Raw genomic sequence first — 20,924 nt, forward strand, 5'->3', positions numbered from 1 at the left:
ACTATATTGTGATATTCGAGTATACATCCTCACGCAGTTACTTTTAGCTGCTGGCATTACACTACAGGCTTTTTTCACTCTTTCTTGTCTCTCCTTCTCACAGAGACTTAAAACAAGCGCACCTTCTTACATACGTCACATACTGTCGCATCATACGCCCTCGCGGAGAAAAGAGGTTGCAGCATGGGTAACATTAGCTGTGATGCTAGCGGACTGGTGCGAGTGGTAATACGAGAGAAAGAAGGTGCGAATCTGGTAACGAATTAATAATTATTTCCGAAGAAAAACAGCACGGGGTTCATTGTCTGGGGGTGGTGTTGCTTCAAACGGGAAGATGTCGAACAAGTATGCGGCAAAAGCGTCGCTACAAAAAGTAGCACCTCCTGCTAATTTGTACTTGAAGGCATGCCAAGGGGTACGTGTAGGGGTGTAACGGTACACAAAAATTTCGGTTCGGTACGTACCTCGGTTCAGAGGTCACGGTTCGGTTCATTTTCGGAACAGTAGATAACAACAAAATATAAATTTTTGGGTTATTTATTCACCAAATTTGTAAACAATGGCATAACATACATATACACACAGGGTCCATTGCCAGGGTTAATACATATATAACAAATATAAAATAAAAACTAAATAAGATAAGGCTCAGAATGGTTTCTTAACAAAACGTTTCTACATATAAAGTGCTTTTTTTGATTGATTGAGACTTTTCTTAGCAGATTGCACAGGGGCAGTATACCTCGGTTGGTAGAGTGGCCGTGCCAGCAACTTGAGGGCTGCAGGTTCGATTCCCACTTCTGCCATCCTAGTCACTGCTGTTGTGTCCTTGGGCAAGACACTTTACCCACCTGCTCCCAGTTTCACCCACACTGGTTTAAATGTAATTTAGATATTGGGTTTCACTATGTAAAGCGCTTTGAGTCACTAGAGAAAAGCGCTATATAAATATAATTCACTTCACAGTACAGTACAGTACATATTACGTACAATTGACCACTGAATGCTAACACCCCAATAAGTTTTTCACCTTGTTTAATTTGGGGTCCACGTTCATCATCACCGGCCGCCGTTTTTTGTAGACATTTTACATAAATACTGATGTTAAAGATTTATTTTTTTGTGAAGAAATGTTGAGAATGAAGTTGATGAATCCAGATGGATCTCTATTACAATCCCCAAAGAGGGCACTTTAAGTTGATGATTATTTCTATGTGTAGAAATCTTTATAATTGAATCACTTGTTTATTTTTCAACCAGTTTTTAGTTATTTTTATATCTTTCTTTCCAAATAGTTCAAGAAAGACAACTACAAATGAGCAACATTTTGCACTGTTATACAATTTAATAAATCAGGAACTGATGACATGTATTTTACTTCTTTATCTCTTTTTTTTTCAACCAAAAATGATTTGCTCTGATTAGGGGGTACTTGAATTAAACAAATGTTCACAGGGGGTACATCACTTAAAAAAGGTTGAGAACCACTGTATTATGAGAGTAGCGTGTGTGTGTGTGTGTGTGTGTGTGTGTGTGTGTGTGTGTGTGTGTGTGTGTGTGTGTGTGTGTGTGTGTGGCCTTTTAATATAGGACAGCATGTGACGTCATAGTGGGCAAGTGAACCTGGTGAGGGAGCGTAGCGTGAGTGCGGCTGGTGTTTTGTTGGATTGGCTGTGTGCAAGACCGCAATAAAGCCACCATTTGCAATTAATTGCCGGACTCTTCATTTACCCTGGAGTCCGGAGCTGTGGAAACTAACTGCCGGCTAGAGTGAAGGGTTGTGCGCGCAAGGGAGACATTATGGGAGCCGGAAGCAGGAAAGGTGCAACACATGTTTGACGTGTTCTCAGAAGCAGCTCATGAACAATCTTAACAAACCTCCGCGCAGCCAAAGTGTTCCCAAACGGGAAATCTTTAACGAGGCAGGAAAGTCTTCCAGCTCTAGCTTATACATGTTGTCCTAGCCTGCTAGCTGCTAGCATGTCTACTCGTTCGGTACAGCTCCGAACCGAACCATCCGTACCGAAACGGTTCAATAGGAATACACGTACCGTTACACCCCTATGTACGTGAGATCTTTTTAAAAATATTCTTAAAACAGCAACAATTCAAACATCCTTTATAAATATATTTATTGAATAATACTTTAAGAAAATATGAATGTAAGTTCATAAACTGTGAAAACAAATGCAACAATGCAATATTCAGTGTTGACAGCTTGATTTTTTGTCAACATGTTCCATAAATATTGATGTTAAACATTTCTTTTTTTGTGAAGAAATGTTTGGAATGAAGTTCATGAATCCAGATGGATCTCTGTTACAATCCCCAAAGGTGGCACTTTAAGTTGATGATTACCGTACTTCTATCTGTAGAAATCTTTATTTAAAACCCCTTCAAAACAAAATTTTTGCAAAAAATGCCTTTTTTGCCTCTTTGAACTGATATTTGACCCCCTTAAAATGCTTCAAAGTGCCAGTTAAAGCTATACTATGCCAAGCGAAAGCCATTTATCAACAACATCCAGAAACGACAATCTGTAATTTGACCCCCTTAACATGCTTCAAAACTCACCAAATTTTACACACACATCAGGACTGGTGAAAATTGCCATCCAATAAAAAACCAAACCCCAAAAATGAAAATTGTGCTCTAGCTCCCCCTAGGAAAAAAAACTGACAAAACTGCATGTAAATTCTGTTAAGAATGTCGTAGAGTGATGAAACAAAAACTTCTATGTAGGTCTGACTAAGATCGGGACTCGGGACACGGCGGCAGCGGCCAAAGGCGGACCCGACCAACGCTGCTTGAAGCTTTAATTTATAATTGAATCACTTGTTTATTTTTCAACAAGTTTTTAGTTATTTTTATTTCCTTTTTTCCAAATAGTTCAAGAAAGACCACTATAAAATGAGCAATATTTTGCACTGTTATACAATTTAATGAATCAGAAACTGATGACATAGTGCTGTATTTTACTTCTTTATCTCTTTGCTCTGATTAGGGGGTACTTGAATTAAAAAAAATTTCACAGGGGGTACATCACTGAAAAAAGGTTGAGAACCACTTTTTTAAACTATTGTAGCGGCCTTCTGTACAAAAAGTGCACTTTCATTTAGTGTTGTTTTGATATGTCATCTTAGTGACATCATGCACAAAAGTGCACTAACAGCTTGTTTAAAAATGTCTCTGACAATCTTGCACTTTCTGTTTTGAAATGACATGAATGTTTGTGCCACTGCTTAATAACTGTTTAATAAATACAGTTTTGGTCATTTGACTTAGTTGTGATTTCCCTCTCTGCATGAAAGTTTAAAAGTAGCATATATTAATGTAGTATGAACAAGAATGTTTTAATGTAGACACAAATAATCATCATACTGCTGTGATTATATGTGTCAAGTGTTCATTCAAGGATAGGCAAAATATGGAGATATATATCGTGTATCGTGATATGGCTTAAAAAATATCGAGATATTAATAAAAGGCCATATCGCCCAGCCCTAACTACAACTTGTAACAATTACTTTTTCGACAAAGTAGTTTTGGTTGTGTTAAACAAATTGAAATGTGAAAAGTGTCTTGTACCATTCAGGTTCTGGGTGGGATACCAGTATGTGATCACCAATCAGAACCACTCCCTGAAGGGCCGCTGGGAGGTTGCTTATAAAGGTAATAAAGTTGTTCTTGATCGTAATAAAGACAAAGCCGCCATAAAAACCCGGTGTGTGTCTGCGCAGGGCCCGTGCAGGTGTTTCTGCCACCCGAGGGTCTGGCCAATTTGGGCGAAGCATCCCTCAGCCAGGACAACGTCTTCTGCGCCCAGCTCCAGCGATTCCAGCTTAAAGGCATGAACGAGCGAGGCCTGCACAGCTGGCACGCCGAGAACTGCAACAAGCAGTTCCCCTTCCTCTGCAAGCGCAGTACGTGCGCACCAGTACATTTAATGGACGCCATGTCCCAGTTAATACAAACACAACGTAAAACTCCCTGCCTGGCTTGACAATTCTCTGCAGGACAAACCTGTGTGGACATCAAAGACAACGTGGTGAACGAGGGCTACTACTTCACGCCCAAGGGCGACGACCCGTGCCTGAGCTGCACGTGTCACGACGGCGAGCCCGAGATGTGCGTGGCGGCGCTGTGCGAGCGGCCGCAGGGGTGCCAGCACTTCCGCAAGGACCCTAAAGAGTGCTGCAAGTTCACCTGCCTGGATCCAGGTAGCCCCACTCAGTGCTATAACCTGCTGTATGTAGAGGTGGGAGTCTTTGGGCATCTCATGGTTCGATATTATATATTGATTATTTTTACAGTACAGCTATTAATATGATATTGTATATTATATATTGTAAATGTATTATTTAGTGGCCCTGTGGTTAGAGTGTCCGCCCTGAAAACAGTAGGTTGTGAGTTCAAATCTCGGCCGAGTCATACCAAAGACTATAAAAATGGGACCCATTACCTCCCTGCTTGGCACTCAGCATTAAGGGTTGGAATAATCCCTTGTGGATCATTAAAGTTGGTCTAAGTCTAAGTCTAATTGGGGGTTAAAAATCACCAAAAGGATTCCCTAGCGCAGCCACCGCTGCTGCTCACTGCTCCCCTCACCACCCAGGGGGTGGAACAAGGGGGATGGGTCAAATGCAGAGTAATTTCACCACACCTAGTGTGTGTGTGAGACTAACAGTGGTACTTTAACTTTAACAAGGCTTTTCCTTTGGCTAATGACATATTCAGTATAGCGTCTTCAAAATATATTGCACACAGCTATATACATATATATATACCGGTGTGTGTGTGTGTGTGTGTGTGTATATATATATATATAAATGATAAATGGGTTGTACTTGTATAGCGCTTTTCTACCTTCAAGGTACTCAAAGCGCTTTGACACTACTTCCACATTTACCCATTCACACACACATTCACACACTGATGGAGGGAGCTGCCATGCAAGGCGCCAACCAGCACCCATCAGGAGCAAGGGTGAAGTGTCTTGCACAGGACACAACGGACGTGACGAAGTTGGTACTAGGTGGGATTTGAACCAGGGACCCTCGGGTTGCGCACGGCCACTATCCCACTGCGCCACGCCGTCCCTATATATATATATATATACATATATACATATATACACATACACACACATATATATATATATGTATATATACATACACACATATATATATGTATATATATATACATACACATATATATATATGTACATATACATATATATATATATATATATAATATGTATTATTGATGTCCGATAATATCGGCCGATAAATGCTTTAAAATGTATATCGAAAATTATCGGTATCGGTTTCAAAAAGTAAAATTTATGACTTTTTAAAACGCCGCTGTGTACATGGACGTAGGGAGAAGTACAGAGCGCCAATAAACCTTAAAGGCACTGCCTTTGCGTGCCGGCCCTAAACACATAGTATCTACGGCTTTTCGCACACACAAGTGAATGCAATTCATACATAAAGGTCACACTGAGGGTGGCCGCATGAACAACTTCAACACTGTTACAAATATGCGCCACACTGTGAACCCACGCCAAACAAAAACAACAAACACATTTTGTGGGAACATCCGCACCGTAACACGACATAAACTTAACAGAACAAATACCCAGAACCCCTTGCAGCACTACAGCACTAACTCTTTCGGGACGCGACAATACCCCCCCCCCGCAACCTTCTAAAAATCCCCCGCCCACCTCAACCTCCTCATGCTCTCTCAGGGAGAGCATGTCCCAAATTCAAAGCTGCTGTTTTGAGGCATGTTTAAAAAAAAATGCACTCTGTGGCTTCAATAATAAATATGGCAGTGCCATGTTGGCATTTTTGGGATTTATTTTGGAAAACCTTGTTACGTTGTTTAATGCACCCAGCAGGGCATCACAACAAAATTATGCGGGATAATGTGTTAATTCCACGACAGTATATGTCGGTATCGGTAATTAAGTGTTGGACAATATCGGAATATTGACAAAAATACATTATCGGACACCTCTAGTTTTTATTGTCAGTATTGTGTGCATGCGTGAAAATGTTTTTGTTTTTTCTTTCCTTTTTAAATTGGTGCAAGGCACTTTGTGTTGCAACTTGCCTGTGCATGAAAAGTGCTATACAGTATAAAGTTTTAAATGATGAAAAAAAGTTAGCATTTTTGTTCTAAATATTTTTTTCCAAAAAAGCAAATCCGTTCTAAATATTAAAAAAAAAAAAAAAAAATCCTTAAAGTAGGTGCATCAATAAAATATATTTTGGAGGAACACAATAACAATGGTATAATAACTACCGTATTTTGCGGACTGTAAGTGTCAGTTTTTTTCATAGTTTGGCCGGGGGTGTGACTTATACTCAGGAGCGACTTATGTGTGAAATTATTAACACATTACCGTAAAATATCAAATAATATTATTTAGCTCATTCTTGTAAGAGACTAGATGAATAAGATTTCATGGGATTTATCGATTAGGAGTGACAGATTGTTTGGTAAACATATAGCATGTTTTATATGTTATAGTTATTTGAATGACTCTTACATAATATGTTAGGTTAACATACCAGGCACCTTCTCAGTTGGTTATTTATGCGTCATATAACATACACTTATTCAGCCTGTTGTTCACTATTTATTTATTTTGAAATGCCTTTCAAATGTCTATTCTTGGTGTTGGGTTTTATCAAATAAATTTCCCCCAAAAATGCGACTTTTACTCCAGTGCGACTTATATATGTTTTTTTCCTTCTTTATTATGCATTTGCGTCAGGTGCGACTTACACTCCGGAGCGACCTATACTCCGAAAAATACGGTAAACGTCACATTCAAAAGGACAAATTGTTAGAAAATAGAGCAGCTGCAGCCTACATTAAAACATTACAGTGTTTTTGAGGATCTCGATGCAATATTTATAACTCATGCTAGTGGCTTCCAGGCTATTTTACGACATGTGTCACATGTGTTATTTCCACGACTGTGTATATATCGGTATCGGTTGATATCGGAACTGGTGATTAAGAGTTGGACAATATCGGAAATGATCAAAAAAGCAATCACTGGACATGTGTGTATATATATATATATATATATATGTATATATATATATATATAAAACACACAATATATATAACACACACAAACTACAGGAGTGGCTTACCCAGCTAACACATAACAGGTAAAGAATGTTAGCTTATGGTTCTCCCGTAATTAGATAACCAGATACCCAGAACCCCTTGCAGCACTACAGCACTAACTCTTTCGGGACGCGACAATACACACCCCTCGCAACCTTCTAAAAACCCCGCCCCCCCCCCCAACTCCGCCCACCTCAACCAAACCTAGAACCAGCATTTAGAAAACATTTGACATTATTGTTACACTTTAGAACCGTCTATTACTTTATTTAACATGCGTAAACATGTTCTAATCATAACGCCTCAGAGAATGGATCATTTCCCCCACCTTGAGTACTATGTGACTTGTTGTATTTCAGATGGAAACAGTCTGTTTGACTCCATGGCAAGCGGGATGAGACTGATCGTCAGCTGCATCTCGTCCTTCCTCATCCTCTCACTGCTTCTCTTCATGGTGCACAGGCTGAGGCAGCGGCGGCGAGAACGCATCGAAACGCTCATCGGAGGAAACTGTGAGCATCGAGACTTCTCTTTTATTATTTTCAAGATGTGCAGCAAAGCCTGCTTTTCCACAAAGCTGTCCTCAGTGGTGGGCAGGCTAATCAAGCAAGGGGTGGATCGGCAGGAGTATCAAGTCCATGAGTCTGCACCTTATTGATTTTTTTATCCTCCACTACCATGAGCTAATGCAACAAAATGTCGTTCTTATCTGTACTGTAAAGTTCAAATTTGAATAACAATAAAAAGGAAGTCTCTAAGTCTAACTTCAAAACGACCACCAAAAGCTAATGTGTACTAGGGCTGGACAATTAATAGGATTTTGATTCCGATTATGGCTTCTCGCGGTATTTAAAATATAATAATCGGAAAAAATGGGCCGCGCAACATGCACGCACATTCCAGAACTTGTAACGGTGAAACACGATGAGGAGCAAATGAGTAAAAAAAAAGCCAGTCTACTAGAAGTTTGGGATGTTATCACGTTTGCTACTTAATTTTTGACGCAGCGATATAATTAAATTATTATTATCATTATGATGAATCAAAAATCACTCAACTCAACAAAAATATAAGGCACATGATATCGGCATTTACGTAACAGTGGCGAAGTCACAGAATTGGTCAATGTAACAAAATCTGCTGTTAAACGCAGGCTATCCAAGAAATTGACATAAATGTGATTGGAATGCTGTCATTGTAAAGAGAAGGAACATTTGTTTTGGAAAATAATGTGTTAGGGACCACTTACCGTATTTTCCGGAGTATAAGGCGCATTTCAAATGTTTATTTTTCCTTAAAAATCGACAGTGGGCCTTATAACCCGGTACGCCTAATGTACGGAATAACTCTGATTTTGCTTACCGACCTCAAATCAATTTTATTTGGTACATTGTGTAATAAGTGTGACCAGTAGATGGCAGTCACACATAAGAGATACGTGTAATCTACACCATGATGGCAATATGAGTCAAGTAAACAACACCAACATTTTATATGTTCCATTGAAAATATAGAACATTACACACGACGCTCAAATCTGCAAAAAATATTTTAGTATGACTTTGGTGAAACTTTGGTAAGCTATGAAGCCGCACCGCTTGATGGATTGTATTGTGCTTCCAACATATCAGTATTATTATGGTGTGTGTATAAGGTAAGACATATTATCTGGCGTTTTGTATCGCAATATCATGCAAAAGGAACTTTTGTTACCCTCTGGTACCTGCTGATCTTTATTTGGGATCTGCATAAATCCTGAAAAATTCCGCGATTCCGCCTTTGTAGTCCGTGCCGATGCTGTAGTCGATAAGCTTTTTCTTTTTCTCTATCTTCTTGTTATGTGACATTCATCCTCCGCTGTTGCCATTTGTAATATAAAGTAGCGTAAAGTTCTTAATTATATCTCTCAGTAAACTTGCCTTGAAAGCACTAAAACATACCGGTGTAGTGAGTTTACATTATTCATCCGAGGAACTTCCGGTGTCGTTATTGTTTCCGGATGAGATGCTGCTGCTCCGTCATTGATTGAAGTAAAGTCTGAATGTCATTAAAACAGTTAGCTCCATCTTTTGACACTTCTTCCACTCCCGTCCTTGCACGCTACACCGCTACAACAAAAATGATGGGGAGAAGACGCTGTCGAAGGTGAGAAACCTAAATAAGACCGCCTACAAAATGGCGCATCCAAAAGCAATTGTCAGAAAGCTACTTGAAGATGATCTGTAAAACGTCATCTATGCAAAATTTTGACCAAAGAACCACCATTAGATGTTATGTAGACCACATGGAAGTTTTTACATTTAGAAAAAAATAATAATATGACTTTGTTAATGCGCCCTATCATCCGTTGCACCATATGTATGAAAAAAGTTAAAAAAAAGCCCATTCATCGGCAGTGCGCCCTATAATCCGGTGGGCCCTATGGTCCGGAAAATACAGTATTCATCCCTTAAACAATCAATCGCCCTGTCCTTAACAATGTGGAGGCAGTTACTTGAAACAGGAACGAAAAGTAGCTAAGCTACGTAAACCGCTACTCGTTTAAAAAGTAGCCAAGCTACTGGGAAATGTAGGTAAGCTACGTAGCTTTGCTACATGTAACGAGCTACAATGGGGTAGCATTGCTTGGTTGGTAGAGCGGCCGTGCCAGCAACTTTAGGGTTCCAGGTCCGATTCCCGCTTCCGCCAGCCTAGTCACTGCTGTTCTGTCCTTGGGCAAGACACTTTACCCAGCTGCTCCCAGTGCCACCCACACTTGTTTAAATGTAACTTAGATATTGGGTTTCACTATGTCAAGCGCTTTGAGTCACTAGAGAAAATTGCTATATAAATATAATTCACTTCACCATAAAGTAGTTAATGAACACATAATACTGTTAAACCGTCATTTTTATCCACAAATGAAAATTATGTTTTAACACTTTTGCATAATCAAAGACTGGACAGCTACTAAAAGTTTCTTCTCTCTCTATGTCCTCAAGTGCACCACTTCAACCTTGGAAGACGCGTCCCGGGCTTCGACTACGGCCCGGATGTCTTCGGGACCGGCCTCACGCCCCTGCATCTGTCCGACGACGGCGAGGGTGGCGCTTTCCACTTCCAGGAGCCTCCCCCGCCATACGTGGCCTACAAGTATCCCGACATCCAGCACCCGGACGACCCCCCTCCTCCGTACGAGGCCTCCATCAACCCAGACAGTCTCCTTTACGTGGACCTCGGTAAGGCTCACTTCTTTGTCAGGGGCAGGTGGAGGTGGGTTGACAGAAGTCACCCTCTTGTCAGTTTCAATAACCCTTGTGCCCACAACGGGAAGTAAATGTGCTCTCTATGCGATATCATTGCTAAGTTTGAAGGTTTGTGGTCTGAAATTTCACCAAATAGTTTTTTTTTTAATTCATTAAATTGCATTGTGTTTATGTTTGTTTAAATCGATACAAACACACTTTCTTTGAAGAACTCTTGGGCTCCATTGACTACCATTATAACTGCTATTTCTTTACAGACTGTAATCCTGGTATTTTACTTGGCTTTCTCTATGAAAATTGAATGAATCCATTTTTGTGTAATTGCGCTCCTTATCCATGAGATGGCGCCAGAAAACCGCAAGAATATGAGCTTAAATGAGTTAAACTGCCATTAAGCCGTTGAAACGCAATGAAAACGATCTTAGGCAGATATATATATATAAAAGACTTGTGTGAACTCAATAAAACTCAACCAAGTCCTGCCTGCTTTTCTGTAGTTAACACTATGTAGGCATGGTAAACATTTTTGTCTGCTGTATCAAAATCAATTTTGTCATAGATTGAGATACTCAAGGCTGAAATGACCTCAACTGCAAATATTCCACTTTGCAACTTAGTTTTTAGAAATATTGCATATTTTTCATTTTACCATAATATTAAAGAAAAATGTATTTTATTTTTTCAAAGGCCACAAAACTTGAAAAACTTAAAAAAACAATAATTAAATCCATATACAGGATTTTCATAGGTCATTAATAAACAAATGGATTTTGCGAAAAAATAAGGCCTTAAATAGCATGAAAAAGCACTTATTAAGATGACTGGAAACATTAAAAAATTGACACAATTGCAATCGGTAACAAAATACAACCAATCCAAACTGCAATTTTTGCTAACAAATATTGAGTACATTTTATTTTGAGGTTTGTTTACCTATTTAGGATAATGAGGTTATTCACTTTCCAATTACAGAAGTACAAAATAGCACAGTAATGAAAAATATGTTTATTGCTTTTGAAAAAGTTACTTGCATTATTTGTTACACTTTATGGTTTTGTTATGATTAAAGAAGTGCTTAATTTGGCCACAGTTAATGTAGTAAACTTTTCAACAATTCAACATTATCATTGTCAAATGCCTACAATTTTGTCTATAAAGACAATTGTATGCTCTTTAGAGGAAACAACTTGTGTGTGTGTGTATATATATATATATAATAAAAAAAATAATAAATATAATAAAAATGTGTATATATATGTATATATATAATGTATATATATATATATATGTGTGTGTATATGTATATGTATGTATACATATATATATTTGTATGTATGTATGTATATATATATATACACACACGTGTATACATACACACATATATACATGTGTGTATGTATACACGTGTGTGTGTGTGTATATGTGTATATATATATATATATATATACACACACACATACACATATGTATGTATACATATATGTAGATATATATATATATACATGCATATATATACATATATATATACACACACACATACTTATACTGTATATGTAAGCTGTAAAAATCTGCTGTACAGTATGTGTGTTTGGCTCCTATTTTTAGGAACAGTAATAAAAAACTAATGTCTGATTGAATGCTATAAACGTTATGACTGATGGCCTTAAAGAACGAAATGGAATTTTACATTTTTCTAATAAGGATAAAACATTGAATATTGACAAAGTATAACTGTCACACCCCCTCTTGATCGACATATTTTACAATCAAGCAAAACACAACAAAAATGCTACAAACACAGCGAAATATGAACGCAAATGGTAAAAAAACCCTACCTACAATCTGATTTATCTGCAATGTCACTAAGCTTTAGAACTTTGTTGTAAAAATCTCCTTCCGCGTTTGTCCCAGACACCCGCATTTCAGGCTGGCCGCTCTGGAAACTCTCTGTGGAAACAAACCCCGCCCACGGTTCCTCATCTGAGCTGCTGTGACTTAGATTACCAAAGTAACTAATTAGATTACCATAGTAACTAATTAGATTACCATTTGTCAAGGTCCGGTGCAGTTAATCTTAAACTTGTATTCTGCACAATGTTGAGAAGCATGCTACTGCAACCACAAGGGGGTGCTGAAGGTACAAACCCTGTTTCCATATTAGTTGGGAAATTGTGTTAGATGTAAATATAAACGGAATACAATGATTTGCAAATAATTTTCAACCCATATTCAATTGAATATGCTACAAAGACAAGATATTTGGTGCTAAAACTCAAAAACTTAATTTCTTATTTGCAAATAATAATTAACTTAGAATTTCATATCTGCAACACATGCCAAAGTAGTTGGGAAAGGGCATGTTCACCACTGTGTTACATCACCTTTTCTTTTAACTCAATAAACGTTTGGGAACTGAGGAAACTAATTGTTGAGGCTTTGAAAGTGGAATTCTTTCCCATTCTTGTTTTATGTAGAGCTTCAGTCGTTCAACAGTCTGGGGTCTCCGCTTTCGTGTTTTACGCTTCATAATGTGCCACACATTTTCGATGACAGACAGGTCTGGACTGCAGGCGGGCCAGGAAAGTACCCGCACTCCTTTTTTTTTACGAAGTCACGCTGTTGTAACACGTGCTCAAATGTGGCTTGGCATTGTCTTGCTGAAATAAGCAGGGGCGTCCATGAAAGAGACGGTGCTTAGATGGCAGCATATGTTGTTCCAAAACCTATATGTAGCATTAATGGTGCCTCCACAGATGTGTAAGTTACCCATATCTTGGGCACTAATGCACCCCCATACCGTCACAGATGCTGGCTTTTGAACTTTGCGTCCGGATGACACAATGTCGAATATTTCCAAAAACAATTTGAAATGTGGACTCGTCAGACCACAGAACACTTTTCCACTTTGCATCAGTCCATATTAGATGATCTCGGGCCCAGAGAAGCCGGAGGCGTTTAAATAAATGATAAATGGGTTGTACTTGTGTAGCGCTTTTCTACCTTCAAGGTACTCAAAGCGCTTTGACACTACTTCCACATTTACCCATTCACACATACATTCACACACTGATGGAAGGAGCTGCCATGCAAGGCGCTAACCAGCACCCATCAGGAGCAAGGGTGAAGTGTCTTGCTCAGGACACAACGGACGTGACGAGGTTGGTACTAGGTGGGGATTGAACCAGGGACCCTCGGGTCGCGCACAGCCACTCTTCCACTGCGCCACGCCGTCCCAATGTAAAGCGCTTGCTGAAATAAGCAGGGGCGTCCATGAAAAAGACGGCGCTTAGATGGCAGCATATGTTGTTCCAAAACCTGTATGTACCTTTCAGCATTAATGGTGCCTTCACAGATGTGTAAGTTACCCATGCCTTGGGCACTAATGCACCCCCATACCATCACAGATGCTGGCTTTTGAACTTTGCTTCAATAACAGTCGGGATGGTTCGCTTCCTCTTTGGTCCGGATGACACGATGTCGAATATTTCCAAAACAATTTCAAATGTGGACTCGTCTGACCACAGAACACTTTTCCACTTTGCATCAGTCCATCTTAGATGATCTCAGGTCCAGAGAAGCCGGCGGTGTTTCTGGATGTTGTTGATCAATGGCTTTCGCTTTGTATATTAGAGCTTTAACTTGCACTTACAGATGTAGCGACAAACTGTATTTAGTGACAGTGGTTTTCTGAAGTGTTCCTGAGCCCATGTGGTGATATCCTTTAGAGATTGATGTCGGTTTTTGATACAGTGCTGTCTGAGGGATCGAAGGTCACTGTCATTCAGTGTTGGTTTCCGGCCATGCCGCTTACGTGGAGTAATTTCTCCAGATTCTCTGAACCTTTTGATGATATTATGGACCGTAGATTTTAAAATCCCTAAATTTCTTGCAATTGCACTTTGAGAAACGTTGTTCTTAAACTGTTTGACTATTTGCTCACGCAGTTGTGGACAAAGGGGTGTACCTCGCCCCATCCTTTCTTGTGAAAGACTGAGCATTTTTGGGGAAGCTGTTTTTATACCCAATCATGGCACCTAGCCTGCACACCTGTGGGATGTTCCAAATAAGTGTTTGATGAGCATTCCTCAACTTTATCAGTATTTATTGCCACCTTTCCCAACTTCTTTGTCACGTGTTGCATGCATCAAATTGTAAAGTTAATGATTATTTGCAAAAAAAAATATGTTTATCAGTTTGAACATCAAATATGTTGTCTTTGTAGCATATTCAACTGAATATGGGTTGAAAATGATTTGCAAATCATTGTATTCCGTTTCTATTTACATCTAACACAATTTCCCAACTCATATGGAAACGGGGTTTGTACATCAGTGTAAAATGTGGAAAAACTCATGTGTGATCACTTGCTGCGCCACAGGACACGGGGGCATCGCCATGATACCCAGCCACATGACCGGCATGGTGGACGGCCTGCAGGTCGCCGACGTGCCCGACGCCCCAGTAAACGTCCCCGTGCCGCAGCCCCTGCCGCCGCTGACCCAGGAGAGGGAGGACTCCATCGACAGCAGCACCCTCCTGGTCGGGCCCGACACCCCGACGGATGGCCACGCCCCCGCGGCGCCAGACTGCGCCACGTCCCTCAGCACAGTAGTATAAGACTACAGCGGAGTTGTACAGACATATCAGAGCAGAGAGGACTGTTTGTGTATAGAACACTCATGAAAGGCTGCTTTTTTACTGATGTAAATACGCCGTTCGGGGCGACGGGGGCGTGTCTTTTTTTTTCCCCCGTCATGCTTAGTTTTTGAGCGAGATTGCACCTCTGATGTCTCGCTTTCCCCCTCGACTGCAGCGTGTGTGGCCGTGTCGCCACACAAATGGGTTCGAGGGTGTTTTCTTCTGGCACACACAGGTAGTGACGTTAATGTGGTACCAGGCTTAGTTTTATTTGCTTAGAACAGGGGTGTCCAAACTTTTTCCACTAAGGGCCGCACACTAAAAAAATCAAAGCAAGCGGGGGCCATTTTGATATGTTTTTATTTCAAAAACCAATACAATATATGTGTAAAAATATACATTTAGGCCTCCACTCAGGCTTGATCCCAGGGACCCCAAAGGATTTTGGTCCAAAAAATATTTAAAATATGTCATTATTTTTGAATTATTGTTATTCAAGGTTTAAATCTCTAGATCAACTTTAGGTCAATCTGTCAATATAACGTTTTTAAAGATTTAAGTTGTATGCCCTTTTTTAAAGAAAACCCTGTTATGTTGTGGAAAAAAACACAAAATATGCAATAGTTTCCCCCAATACAATTTTAAAGTGGAATATTTAAGATTATAGAGTAATTGGAGCCTTAAAAATGTCAAGACATAACAACATTGATTTCAATTCGTTATTATTTTTTTAGTAACGACACACAAAAAAAAAAATCACACTAAAATTATTGGGGATCCAAAAGGGTCCTACTCATTAAAAATATTTTTAACTGTTTACTTTAAACACAATCGTCTTGAGATCAACCTCAGATCCATCTGTCAATTATAACTTTTATTGTTTATGGGTTTTTTTTGTTCTTATTAGGCCCTTCTTTAGAAAAAAAACAACTTATTTTTTTATATGGCAAACACAAAATATGCAACATTTCCCCCCAAAAATATCTGAAAGTGGAATATTTATGTGACATTGATTTTGATTCATTATTTTTTTTTAAAGAAAATAACAGCCTGCATGGCAGCTTTGTGTTATTAGAGTTAACATTGCAACTCTTTATCACATTTCACCTGTTTACTCCTTTATACCACTTTTCTGTTGTTTTTTTTTTTTTTTATCGTATTTTTAGAAGGTCCTTAGGGCCGTTAAAAAATGACCCGCGGGCCGCACTTTGGACACCCCTGGCTTAGAAGGATCATGAACTCCACGAGTCCTTTTTTGACAAACCCGGTCCGTAGCTTCCATTCATGGTGTTACGTTAGCGCCCCCCTGTGGATAGTTTGCTAACTGAAGCCTGTTTCCTGCACGCTTGTCCCTCTTTTCTTTTTGTATCATCTTCACGGTTAGAAAAGCCAACGAGTTAGGAACGCCCTTCATGACGACAATCCTTCCACCTGCCAACCATTAATTGATTAATTCGTGCTTTTTTCCCCCCTCCCTTGTTTTGGCTTTGACAATCCTCATTGAGACCCTCCAGAGAATAGTGCATGTTCTTGAGATGGTGTTTTTCTTTGTTTTATCACTACATTTGTTTGCTTGTCTGCAGTCAGTGCATGTTTGTTTTTTGTTTTTTTTTCCCCATGCGTGGTGATACTTTCTTTTTTCCTTTTTAATTTGAAACAACATCCTAATCTGTCCACGGTAGTTTGTGCTAAGGTGACGACTGGACTGATTTTACTGGCTTTTTGTCTTTTACATGGCAGCCCGTGAACTAAACAATGCTCTGTTTGTACGGGGGGTTGTGTTTTCTGCGGTAGATGTACGTCTAATCAAATACCAAATAAACGACACCTTGCAGGATGCCTCGTGACGTCCGAGTTGGTGTTTTCTAAGTTCGAAGGTGGCACCACCAGCGCCGATACACACACACACACGTTCGTGGTGTATAAGGTTAAAGAGCAAATGGAAAAAACAAGAAAGAAAGCGGATCTAGCGCAGTGAGTGACTCGCAGCATTGATGCCGATCCTCCACTGGGAAGAAAAAGAGGCTTTGTTCACACAGAACCACATGATCTATTTCGGGACGAGAGGGGACGTAACGTGATGATGGAGTGCGGTAATGTGACACCGCTTTGACCGATATAGAGAGTGCACCCCCCCACTCCCCGTCAGGTCAAATAAACCTTACAAAGCTTTGTTGGTTCTTGATGGAACTCTTAACTCAAAATACTTGGATCTCCAATCAACTTAATCGGTGCTCGGCATCATTTTAACCTGCCTTTTACAAAGAAGGCCTTTTAGATAAGAAATATTGTACAATAGCCATCCATCCATTTTCTTCCGCTTATCCGAGGTCGGGTCGCGGGGGCAGCAGCCTAAGCAGAGAAGCCCAGACTTCCCTCTCCCCAGCCACATCGTCCAGCTCTTCCCGGGGGATCCCGAGGTGTTCCCAGGCCAGCCGGGAGACATAGTCTTCCCAACGTGTCCTGGGTCTTCCCCGTGGCCGAAACACCTCCCTAGAGAGGCGTTTGGGTGGCATCCTGACCAGATGCCCGAACCACCTCATCTGGCTCCTCTCCATGTGGAGGATCAGCGGCTTTACTCTGAGTTCCTCCCGAATGACAGAACTTCTCACCCTATCTCTAAGGGACAGAGCCGCCACACGGTGGAGGAAACTCATTTTGGCCGCTTGTACCCGTGATCTTGTCCTTTCGGTCATAACCCAAAGCTCGTGACCATAGGTGAGGATGTGAGCGTAGATCGACTTGTAAATTTAGAGCTTTGCCTTCCGGCTCAGCTCCTTCTTCATCACAACGGATCGATACAGCGTCCGCATTACTGAAGACGGCGCACCGATCCGCCTGTCGATCTCACGATCCACTCTTCCCTCACTGGTGAACAAGACTCCGAGGTACTTGAACTCCTCCACTTGGAGCAAGATCTCCTCCCCAACTTGGAGATGGCACTCCACCCTTTCCCGGGCGATAACCACGGACTAGGACTTGGAGGTTCTGATTCCCATCTCAGTTGATTCACACTCTGCTGCGAACCGATCCTGGCCAGTTGAAGCCATCAGGACCACATCATTTGCAAAAAGCAGAGACCTAATCCTGCGGTCACCAAACCGGATCCCCTCAGCACCCTGACTGCGCCTAGAAATTCTGTCCATAAAAGTTCTGAACAGATTCGGTGACAAAGGGCAGCCTTGGCAGAGTCCAACCCTCACTGGAAACGGGTCCGACTTACCAAGATCTGGCACTGATCATACAGGGAGCGGACCGCCACAATCAGACAGTCCGATACCCCATACTCTCTGAGCACTCCCCACAGGACTTCCCGAGGACACGGTAGAATGTACAATAACATGTACTACAAACAACTACAATAGAATAAAGCAGGGGTAGGGAACCTATGGCTCTAGAGCCAGATGTGGCTCTTTTGATGACTGCATCTGGCTCTCAGATAAATCTGAACTGACTTCGCTTAACACGATAAATAATGAATAATTCCACTTGTAATCACAGTGTTAAAAATAACGCTCAAAATATCAAAAATTCTCATGCATTTTGAATCTATCCGTCCGTTTTCTACCGCACCTGTTCAAGAAGTTGCGTTAATGGTAAGTAAGAAGTTATGTATTTATTATTGGTTAGTGTGGGGCTTGCCCTCCTGGGGGTTCTTCAGACCACCAAGCACCGACATGAGAACCTGTTTCAGGGTTACAATATTGTTTTATTTTTCAATAAGTCTCTCAGTTGCTTCCTAGCAATTGTCTTTTCCTCTTTTGTTCTCGCTCTGGCTCCAGCCCCAGCCCCGTCTCGCCTTCTGGCTGCTGCTTATAAGAGAGCAACAGGTGATTAGATAACAAGGCAAAGGTGGGCCATCTACGAATCTGTCGCTGATTTCGAGGCCGATCCTGGCAACACCCTGCTGCGCTGCAGGCCCGCAGGCCACGCCCCCTCCACAGTTAGCTTCAGAATAACAATGTTATTACAAAGAATAAGAGACCTATTATAGTCTAGAAATGTTGGTCTTACTTAAAAATGCACACATTCAGTTGTGTTCAGTGTTGAACATTTTTTTATATGGCTCTTACGGAAATACATTTCAAAATATTTGGATTCTTGGCTCTCTCAGCCAAAAAGGTTCCCGACCCCTGGAATAAAGTAATAAATAATAAAGTGAATGACAGTATGTCGGGCTTCACGGTGGCAGAGGGGTTAGTGCGTCTGCCTCACAATACGAAGGTCCTGCAGTCCTGGGTTCAAATCCAGGCTCGGGATCTTTCTGTGTGGAGTTTGCATGTTCTCCCCGTGAATGCGTGGGTTCGCTCCGGGTATTCCGGCTTCCTCCCACTTCCAAAGACATGCACCTGGGGATAGGTTGATTGGCAACACTAAATTGGCCCTAGTGTGTGAATGTGAGTGTGAATGTTGTCTGTCTATCTGTGTTGGCCCTGCGATGAGGTGGCGACTTGTCCAGGGTGTACCCCGCCTTCCGCCCGATTGTAGCTGAGATAGGCGCCAGCGCCCCCCGCGACCCCGAACAGGAATAAGCGGCAGAAAATGGATGGATGGATGACAGTATGTCCTTCAAGCTGCTGCTCAATATTTTCATGGATAAATGTCCGCAGTTTAAATATCATTTTAACATTCTTGGCTGAGTCCATAGCAGTTATTCGCTGCAACTGCTTCACCAAGTTGATTTCTTTCTTTAATTCAATGAATATCACCTTCTTCTTTTCCATCCCTGAACGAACAAAGTTATTTACCTCTTTAGCTAGAAGCTGACGCTAACGAGTAAGACATTTGCCACACCGACTAATGGCGCTCGTCACTCAAAATTGTTGATAGCAACTTTAAAGCATGACAATTGACCTCAAAACACTCTGAAGTTAAAGTGTGAAATAAGAATCGTTTTGGTAGAGTGGCCGTGTCAGCAACTTGAGGGTTCCAGGTTCGATTCCCGCTTGTGCCATCCTAGTTACTGCCGTTGTGTCCTTGGGCAAGACACTTTACCCACCTGCTCCCAGTGCCACCCACACTGGTTTAAATGTAACTCAGATATTGGGTGTCACTATGTAAAAGCGCTTTGAGTCACTTGAGAAAAGCGCTATATAAATATAATTCACTTCACTATTTTGGGTGCCTAGTCAGGGTCCTCGCTGTTTGCGCCACACCGAAAGAGGCATCCATGCAAAACTTACAACCTGAATTATGTTTCATTCTTTTATAATAACTGGCCTTTAAAACTAGCGAGAACGCACCCCATGTCGGCATCTAAAAAACAAAAAGACCTCACCCCAAGCAAGTTAGAGCTTTTCTTCCTGTCACTCACACACCATACGATTGTTAGCAAACAACTAGGAGTGATGCTCATTGTAAAAGTTTAAGTGCCAATGATTGTCACACACACACACTAGGTGCGGTGAAATTATCCTCTGCATTTGACCCCTTCCCCTCAGGGGAGCAGTGAGCAGCAGCGGTGGCCGCGCCCGGAAATCATTTTTGGTGATTTAACCCCCAATTCCAACCCTTGATGCTGAGTGCCAAGCAGGAAGGTAAAGGCTCCAATTTTTATAGTCTTTGGTATGACTCGGCCGGGGTTTAAACTCACCACCTGACCATCTCGGGGCGGACACTCTAACCACGAGGCCAGTGTTTTTCAACCACTGTGCCGTGAGATACAGTCTGGTGTGCCGTGGGAGATTATCTAGAAAGAATGGGGCGAGGTACACCCCTTTGTCCACAACTATGTGGGCAAATAGTCAAACAGTTTAAGAACGTTTCTCAAAGTGCATTTGCAAGAAATTTTGTGATTTCAACATCCGCGGTCCATATCATCAAAAAGTTCAGAGAATCTGGAGAAATCACTCCACGTAAGCGGCATGGCCAGAAACCAAAATTAAATGA

The 20,924-nt window shown here is 41.0% G+C and overlaps 1 protein-coding gene and 1 long non-coding RNA gene across 2 annotated transcripts in view; one reads left to right on the top strand and one right to left on the bottom strand.

Annotated features, from left to right (window-relative positions):
* The window catches only part of dgcr2 (DiGeorge syndrome critical region gene 2), a 34,935-nt gene extending 18,061 nt beyond the window's left edge, over window positions 1-16,874 (top strand). Inside the window, exons 5-10 of the mRNA XM_061875780.1 lie at window positions 3,596-3,672; window positions 3,741-3,923; window positions 4,017-4,220; window positions 7,512-7,664; window positions 10,134-10,370; window positions 14,776-16,874. Coding sequence (XP_061731764.1) covers window positions 3,596-3,672; window positions 3,741-3,923; window positions 4,017-4,220; window positions 7,512-7,664; window positions 10,134-10,370; window positions 14,776-15,014 — 1,093 coding nt within the window. The 3' untranslated portion in view covers window positions 15,015-16,874. The remainder of the gene's footprint in view (window positions 1-3,595; window positions 3,673-3,740; window positions 3,924-4,016; window positions 4,221-7,511; window positions 7,665-10,133; window positions 10,371-14,775) is intronic.
* The window catches only part of LOC133535823 (uncharacterized), a 46,858-nt gene that overhangs the window by 9,858 nt on the left and 16,076 nt on the right, over window positions 1-20,924 (bottom strand). The window lies entirely within an intron of this gene.

Source organism: Nerophis ophidion, linkage group LG17, assembly GCF_033978795.1.
Source record: "Nerophis ophidion isolate RoL-2023_Sa linkage group LG17, RoL_Noph_v1.0, whole genome shotgun sequence".
NCBI lineage: Eukaryota > Metazoa > Chordata > Actinopteri > Syngnathiformes > Syngnathidae > Nerophis > Nerophis ophidion.